The sequence below is a fragment of the Anoplopoma fimbria genome, chromosome 15 (assembly GCF_027596085.1).
Source record: "Anoplopoma fimbria isolate UVic2021 breed Golden Eagle Sablefish chromosome 15, Afim_UVic_2022, whole genome shotgun sequence".
Taxonomy (NCBI): Eukaryota; Metazoa; Chordata; class Actinopteri; order Perciformes; family Anoplopomatidae; genus Anoplopoma; species Anoplopoma fimbria.
Window position 1 is genome coordinate 22,764,859 of NC_072463.1, and position 8,868 is coordinate 22,773,726.

The following is an 8,868-nucleotide window of genomic DNA, read 5'->3' on the forward strand; positions in this document are numbered from 1 at the left end:
GAGCCTCCGGCTTAATATGCTAAAACAAGGACCAGAAAGTCCTGAGTTTGTGATTTCCCAACTCTCTTAAGCCCAACAGAAAGGCCGTCGCCACACCCTGATTGGTCAAGAGGGGAAAGGCACCAAGCTGTACTAAATTCTTAATTAGGAGCCAGTCCCCACAACCTGTTCAACAGGTGATCTGAATAACCCTCCAATCAACTCAGTGGAATCGTGACGTTCAGCTAAAATGAATTGGGAAAAGGGAAATGACAGCAAGTGCCAAAGAATGAGGGACTGATACTACAACTAAACTAAACTTCTAACTTTAACACCATTAATGATATCAGTGGCTTTTGATGAAGACAACTGACAATGTTCCAATTTTTCTTACAACTGCTATAAAATATGTGATGTACTATATTAACAATGATAAAAATAGTACTATATCTAGTCCCTAATGTTGAGAGCACAGAATGAACTCAGTTCTGTTTTTAAACACTCCAAGTTATGTACAGGAACATAATACGTTGTACTGTTCCCATGGTTACTTACAGTTTTAAGTGTAACTTTATCCCCGGGTCTAATGGCTGCCGCTGGCAACAAGCTTGCCATTTTCTATAACCAGTGTAACATTAGCATGAAAGCCTGGTGGAATTAGCAAGGTAACACTAGCTAGCTAGAGAAAATTAAATATGAACGTTCTTCATGATTCATGATTGGGAAAAATCATATTTCTTAATCATACAATATTAACAAACGTGTTTCATCAAAGTACAGATATATAATTTGGTGTATGGCTTTGAATAAATGTTTCACTTACTCTTTGATGTACCTTTCAAACTAGCTGTGCTCAAAATCCCTTGTTCACCCATCCATTATTCCCTATATAATAGACTCACACAATAGTTTAGTCAAGGTGCACTTTGTTCTCATTGAGCAGTGTGATTGAATCTCCATAAAGCCAGGAGAAGTTTTCTCAAAGCCTGCATGAGCCTGATCCGCAGGTCCGGTGAGCACAGAATTACATTTGATCCAATAGGCTGTAATCTTGTCAGTGTCGGCTCAGGCATCCAGGGGCCATGTCGCATGTCCGCCGCTAACCCTGTCAGTCACCTGACCCCCTGAAACCAAATGGAGATCTGTTGCAGGAAAGAGGCTCCAAAGGTCACGTTACCTGTTACATGTGCGTACCATTTAGCTTAAATGCATTAAAGCCTGCGTGCAGTAGAACTACATGCACTTGCTGCCATTGCTGGTGTAGCGGCCGGAGGACCACTTCCTTCTTTCTACAGTTATCAGTTTTTCTGTTCACCTACTGCCAAAAGCAAAGAGCTGGTCGAAGCTTTGCCTCCACTTCATCTTTCCGTGCTGCAGCAAAAAGTAAAGCCTCAGCCCCTGGTTCCTCACCATCACACACTGGCACATGTCTCAGCCAGACTGACGATGATCCTGAATCATCTTTCTAGTCAGTATGAATTATAAATGGTAATTGTAATCTGATGATTCGTAGATCAGTAATCCTCTTCTCTGAGACATTAGCAGCTATGCTGACTGTAAATAGAGGAGGTAAATCCTTTGCATGATTGAATTAGCAGCCTCAACTCAGCAGGGGAGCTGGAGACACAGCTGACATGAGCTCAGACTTCATGCAGAAGTCATTCAAGTAGCTGAATCTCTGCAGCACCAGTTTGATTCATATAATACAGCGCTGCACCATTTCACCTTCATTTTTCAGTCATCTCGCAGTCCTGTTAAGATAAACCTGGAATAAAACACACTCATAATGCAAGCAGATGTAAACCAACATCTGGCAAGTTTTAACATGAGGAGAACTTTGCATCATTTTAAGTGGAGTTGAAGCATAGGCTGCTGCAATGATACGGACAAACTCTACTCTTGGGCTCCCCTGCTGACCGGCCCCTAATGTGAATTTAATCGGCTGAGACAATGAGGGGCTCTTGAAGAAGTGAGGCATCCGTTTTCATTTCTCACTGAGGGCGATGAACTTAATCAGTCATGATTCTTTTAATATTCATCTATTTTGTCTGCCATTGGAAATTCACATCACACTGTGCTTGAAAATGATTAGATCCAGTGTAATTACACATCAAATGTTGAACTTAGTGCTGTGTTTCTCCCGTTCTTTTTTTTGATTGTAAAACTTGAATTATATATTCAGCGTTGAAAAAAAAGCATCCTCCAACCTTTAATCTCTGTTACTCCGACCTTGTCACCCCTGTCTTCACACTTCTTTTTCTTTTTTATCTCTCTCACACACACCTACGTTCATCTGTTCCTTGCCTACAGGGGTCCTCAAGTGCAGGCGACTAAAGCTGCTGCTGGTGTGAAAAAGTACGACCTCAGCAAGTGGAAGTACGCCGAGCTGCGAGATGTCATCAATACTTCCTGTGGTGAGAAATCCCAAACGAGTTGAGCACAATGCCACCTTTATTAACTAAACAGAGTGTGTGTGCACTCAACCAGCCTTTTACAAACAGATTAAGGTGGCAGAGCTCTTGATGAAATGCATGATTTAACTATTTTCCCTCCTTCATCCCAAATGTATTTACAGTTCTCAGGGCCAGCATTAATAATTCAGCAGCAGCTCATGTTTTGGCACCCAAAAAACATTTAATCTGCACTCGCTGTCGTTTTCGCTCTCCGTGATGTATTGAACAGCCAAAGTGTTAAAAAGCTGAGGCTGCAGCTGTACAGACTGGAGTGTGGACACAAGATATCTTGCCTGAAAAAATCAAAAGACCAATCTGAGGATGTTCCCACAGCTGCTACGACTCATCAGCATGCATTTTATTGGTGGAGAGAGGAAATTATCACCATTACTGCCCTTCCTAGTCATTCCCAGCCAACCCTCTCATGAAAAGAGGGTTGGCTGGGAAAAGCAGATGCCTTTCTGCCTTCACACTTGTCGGTGCTTTTATAATTGCCACTGTATACAGTACTCTGATCTGTGGTAGGGACTCTGATATCCCCTGTGGGATTCCAAGGACATCTGGCTAATTTGTGGAACCCATTTGCTTTGGCGGTGCTGGTGGTGATACCAAAAAGCTGTGTTTGAAGTCTAACTGATTATAGCCTTATGTTCACTTAAATAACTGCATGCTATGAATGGTTTATATCTATTGCTTTATAGAGGAGATAACAGTGTGAGCCACTAAACTACTCATTATCCTGTGTTATATTTCGAGTGTAAAAGGTACAGTTCGCCCCAACATAAAAACAATACATATTTTTTCTCTTACCTGTACTTTTTATCAATCTAGATCGTTTTGGTGTGAGTTGCAGAGTGTCGCCCCTCTGTCCGATATAAAGGGACTCTACGGCACTATATACAGCGGGTAAAATAAGTATTGAACACCTCACCATTTTTCTCAGTAAATATATTTCTAAAGGTGCTATTGACATGAAATGTTCACCAGATGTCGGTAACAACCCAAGTAATCCATACATACAAAGAAAACCAAACAAATAAGTTCAGAAATTAAGTTATGTGTAATAAAATGGAATGACACAGGGAAAAAGTATTGAACACGCTTACTGAAATGTATTTAGTACTTGGTACAAAAGCCTTTGTTGGTAAGCTTCAAGACGCCTCCTGTATGGAGAAACTAGTCACATGCATTGCTCAGGTGTGATTTTGGCCCATTCTTCCACACAAACAGTCTTCAAATCTTGAAGGTTCCGTGGGCCTCTTCTATGAACTCTGATCTTTAGTTCTTTCCATAGATTTTCTGTTGGATTCAAGTCAGGTGATTGGCTGGGCCATTCTAGCAGCTTTATTTTCTTTCTCTGAAACCAATTGAGAGTTTCCTTGGCTGTGTGTTTGGGCTCATTGTCTTGCTTAAATGTCCACCCTCGTTTCATCTTCATCATCCTGGTAGATGGCGGCAGATTTTTATCAAGAATGTCTCGGTACATTTTTTCATTCATCCTTCCTTCAATTATATGAAGTTTGCCAGTGCCGTATGCTGAAAAACAGCCCCACACCATGATGTTCCCACCTCCAAACTTCACTGTTGGTGTGGTGTTTTTGGGGTGATGTGCAGTGCTATTTGACCTCCAATCATGGTGTGTATTATGGCATCCAAAGAGTTCAATTTTGGTCTCATCTGACCAGACTATATTCTCCCAGTATTTCACAGGCTTGTCTAAATGTTGTGTAGCAAACTTTAAACGAGCTTCAACATGCTTTCTCTACAGCAATGGAGTCTTGCGTGGTGAGCGTGCATACAGCCCACGGCGGTTGAGTGCATTACTTATTTTTTGTTTTCTTTGAAACAATTGTACCTGCTAATTCCAGGTCTTTCTGAAGCTCTCCACAAGTGGTCCTTGGCTCTTCTGATAATTATTTTCACTCCTCTGTCAGAAATCTTGCGAGGAGCACCTGGTCGTGGCCGGTTTATTGTGAAATTATGTTCTTTCCACTTCCAGATTATGGCCCCACAGTGCTCACCAGAACATTCAGAAGTTTAGAAATCTTTCTGCAACCAATGCCATCAGTATGTTTTGCAACAATAAGGCTGCGAAGGTCTTGAGAGAGCTCTTTGCTTTTACATATCATGAGATGTTTCTTGTGTGACACCTTGGTAATGAGACACCTTTTTATAGGCCATCAGTTGGGACTGAACCAGCTGATATTAATTTGCACTGACAAGGGGCAGGATTGCTTTCTAATTACTGATAGATTTCAGCTGGTGTCCTGGCTTTCCATGCCTTTTTGCACCTCCCTTTCTTCATGTGTTCAATACTTTTTCCCTGTGTCATTCCATTTTATTACACATAACTTAATTTCTGAACTTATTTGTTTGGTTTTCTTTGTATGTATGGATTACTTGGGTTGTTACCGACATCTGGTGAACATTTCATGTCAATAGCACCTTTAGAAATATATTTACTGAGAAAAATGGTGACGTGTTCAATACTTATTTTACCCGCTCTATATGATGGTAGTCAAAGTGCCCAAAAAAATACATTAAAGAAAATTCAACATGTCTCTTTCCAGAAATCCATTCATTATAAAGCTACAGCCAGCAGGTGGTTAGCTTAGCTTAGCATAAAGACAGCTAGCCTGGCTCTGTAAGGTAACAAAATCAGCCTACCAGCATGTCTGAAGTTGTTATTTTAAAATAATGTTTCATTTCTTTCAACAGTTGACCTCATGACACATGTATTATTTTATCTGATGTTGAACATCATGTTCACCGAACATAAAATAACTGTAGTGTAGTAAAACTGCATCTGATGTTAGACATAAGTTAACTTTGAAACTTGACCCACACTAGAGACAAATAGTTTAAATATCTGATGCCTCAATTTTAAGTTCAATTATTTATCAAGTACTCTTTTAACATTTTACATAAAAAGAATATGATTTTTTTTTGGAGGCACATGCAAAGTTTATTTCAAACTCTTAATATCAAATTATACTTATTTTTAAAAACAAGTGACAGAGACCAGTGTTGAGACCAGTCAGCATTGCATGGAGACAAATACTCTGGTCTTTGCTTGTTGCAATTATTTCAATACTCACTGTTGTCATGTTGTGTTGACAGACATTGACCTGCTGGCGGCCTGCAGAGAGGAGTTCCACCGCCGTCTGAAGGTCTATCACGCATGGAAGTCCAAGAACAAGAAACGTACCGATGACGGGAGTGATCAGAGGGCCCCTAAATCTATCACTGACTACGGTAGGTGGAAGGATTATTCCCGCTATCATTCCTTTGCTCTAAATTACATTCATTTAATGCATCATCTGAGGATATGAACACAAATCTGTATATTCACCAACACAGCACATAAACATACCACGCACACCTCACTTCAGAAACATTAAGTTACGGGCGACAAGTGTTCAGTTCCTCCACTTGTGCCTCTCGCTGTCATTGGCAGGAAATAATGACCTGCACACAAATAACCTGCCTGTGTTTCCTAACATTCAATTAGCCGACGAGACGCCAGGGCCTGAAAATGCAGCTGCCTTCTGTCTGGCTCTGTCAGAAATATTTGTTCTAATTAGCAAGTAACTGCCAGCCATGCCTCGTCGGGTTCAGTAGCTGCTGGTACGACAGCTCACTGCTTTGCTCATTTTCATTCTCAACTCAACCAAGCATGGTCTGTTCCACAAACACACACAAATACGATTTAGCTTCTTCAAAGATTACCATTGCTCTGCATTTTGCATCATCTTAAAAAACAAATATTAAGTTTGATGGAGGAATGGGAATATTAGATTCACTGTTGCTTCGACTTTCGCTATATTTACTCGCCTTTCTCTTTTGATATGATAGCTCCTGAAAGCTGTGCCTTGTTTGCCATATACTTGGATCCTGTTCTTGGTCTCTGCTGATGAAGCAGGGTTCTTATCGAGGTCATTTCATAAGAGGCTAAAAGCTGCTTTACCTGGCTTTTCCATGTAATATGTACAGATTTGGACATTTCCTGGGTCTTTATTGATCTTGTATGTTTTGAAAGCTTTATACTTTGTTCTGTGTGGGTGTTATATGGTTATTTAAGACCCAATGACCCTGGAGATAAACAACAATCTAATATAATATCTTAACGTTCACACTCCCACTGCAGCTGAACAAAACCCAGCTCCTCCGATGACGGCCCAGCATCAGGAAGGGGCCATGAACCGCCAGCAGCGATATTTCCGCATTCCCTTCATCCGACCGGCAGACCAGTACAAAGACCCGCAGAATAAAAAGAAGGGCTGGTGGTACGCCCACTTCGATGGGCCGTGGATAGCCAGACAGATGGAGCTTCACCCGGACAAACGACCCATAGTGTTGGTTGCAGGTGAGTCGGCAGCTTTTGCTTTTTGTCATCTCATAACAGAGAGAGCATCTCTTGAAAATGCTTTTTTTATTGTTGATTAAAATATATTTTATTTCTTAACATTTTCAGTTAATCATTTAGTTCAGTGGTTCTTGACCTTTTCGGCTTGAGACTAAAATGAAACGATCTTTATTTGTGACCTCACCGCAGGTCAAGGATATCAGTTTAGTTTGGAAAAGAGTTAGGATCTTTTCAACCAAATACTGATTGTTTTTTTCCTTTTCAGATAGTTGAATTGAAGAGTTCATGACTCACAAGGAAAATGCAAAATGCAAACATTAATGATTCACATAAAACATACTTTTGTGTATGTCTTTAATGATCATTTGAGGGTTCCCAATCCTCTGGCACTGCTGGTTTAGTCCATACAATGTCAGAAAAGAGAAAAAAAAGCCTTCCAATTACTTTTTTGTCTTACAAACATTCCAATATCCAAAGATATAAATACATTTATGAATATACATAAATCAAAGCAACAAAATCCTTAAAATTCCAAATTTTAGATTATGTAAATCAAGTGTTTCGATGTTTCAGTACTACTTGATATGCTTTGTATACAGGAGTTAGGAGAGTAAATTTGCATTAAATGGATGACTGACTAAAGATACAAGTAAACGTCCTTTTCTGTCCTCATTGTTCACCTCTCAGGGAAAGACGACATGGAGATGTGCGAACTGAGTCTGGAGGAGACCGGTCTGACCAGGAAGAGGGGGGCGGAGATCCTGCCCAGGCAGTTCGAAGAAATCTGGGAACGCTGCGATGGAATTCAGTACCTCAAAAAAGCCATCGAGAACAAGCAGGCCCGCCCCACGTACGCCACCGCCATGCTTCAGAGTCTCCTCAAGTGAACCACAGCATCAAGATAAGCGTCCTGAAAAACAACACTGATACGCAGACTCCCAAACATAAACATGCACATTCAAGGGGGTGCGGTGTACCTGTGGTTTGTGGGATGAAAAGAAGTAACCACAGAGAAAGATGCTCTCTATATAATCTTACTGTAGGAACGCAGTGTTTCGTCTCCTTTTTAATACCTGTATGTTCTTTGTCTTTTTATATCTTTAATTTTGCAGTGTAACACCTAATTGGTGTAATGTTAGCATCTCTGTCTTCTTCTAAATGAATGGAATATCCCACTGTGAGGCCTTAAATTAATAATATCACTGCACCACTCCCAGGAAGTCTTAATTAGCTTATCTAGCTATTAACCGGAAACCTTAATGGTATAGGACTCATAACAGAAAAGAAGACAATCATTTGATGGTTTGATTTGCATTACTTTTTAATGACTGCACACAAAGTAGTCCATGTTGTCATAAAATATAATTTTTAAGAAAGATAAATTAATTTAAAGAAGTGCTGGGTTTATTACCATCTTAGAGGTTTCATCTTTTTATCCCTATATTATTTTTCCTGCTGTGTATAAACTCTTAACTGTTAAAATCCTTGAAAAGAGAATCTTTTTTGTATTGTTGTTCATTTGCTATGCAAAAGGGGAAATGTAGAAGTTAGTTTTCATGTTTGCAGTTTTGTTGGTTTCGGGTTGTTTTACAAACAATAATGTAATTTGTGTGTGTGTGTTTATTCATCTATTATTTTATTAAGCTGATTACTTGACTTTGTGTTGGATGGCTCATGAACAATTCAGTCATCTCGTTGGACAATCCTGCTTTACCATTATTTACAGGAGGTTCATTTCTTTACTGAAGGATTCCGTAGCCGACTGTAACTAATGATTTACTTTAAAAATTGGATCTAGTTGTATGTTGACCTTTTCACTGGAATACTGTAGAAAATAAAAGTACGACCTCATGTTCCTGAATGCTTTTTCTTACTGAGTTACCATCGATAACCGACAAGTGAGAACACGTTAATTCAGTAATCAGTGCCCTATAAACGGATCTGACATCCGGATGGTAACAGCAGCTAACAAGATTAGTTTGTAGATTAATTAAACAAAGGCTAATGTGCAGTTGATGGCGTCACTGAGTCGAGGCTCACTCGCATTAAGTGATCAAGCGGAATAAAACA

General features: G+C 39.9%; 1 protein-coding gene across 1 annotated transcript in view; it reads left to right on the plus strand.

Moving 5' to 3' along the window:
• The window catches only part of myo6b (myosin VIb), a 36,443-nt gene extending 27,820 nt beyond the window's left edge, over window positions 1-8,623 (plus strand). The window contains exons 30-33 of the mRNA XM_054613646.1: window positions 2,290-2,393; window positions 5,553-5,687; window positions 6,580-6,798; window positions 7,486-8,623. Of these exons, the coding sequence (XP_054469621.1) occupies window positions 2,290-2,393; window positions 5,553-5,687; window positions 6,580-6,798; window positions 7,486-7,685 (658 nt within the window). The 3' untranslated portion in view covers window positions 7,686-8,623. The remainder of the gene's footprint in view (window positions 1-2,289; window positions 2,394-5,552; window positions 5,688-6,579; window positions 6,799-7,485) is intronic.
• Window positions 8,624-8,868: the final 245 nt, after the last annotated feature.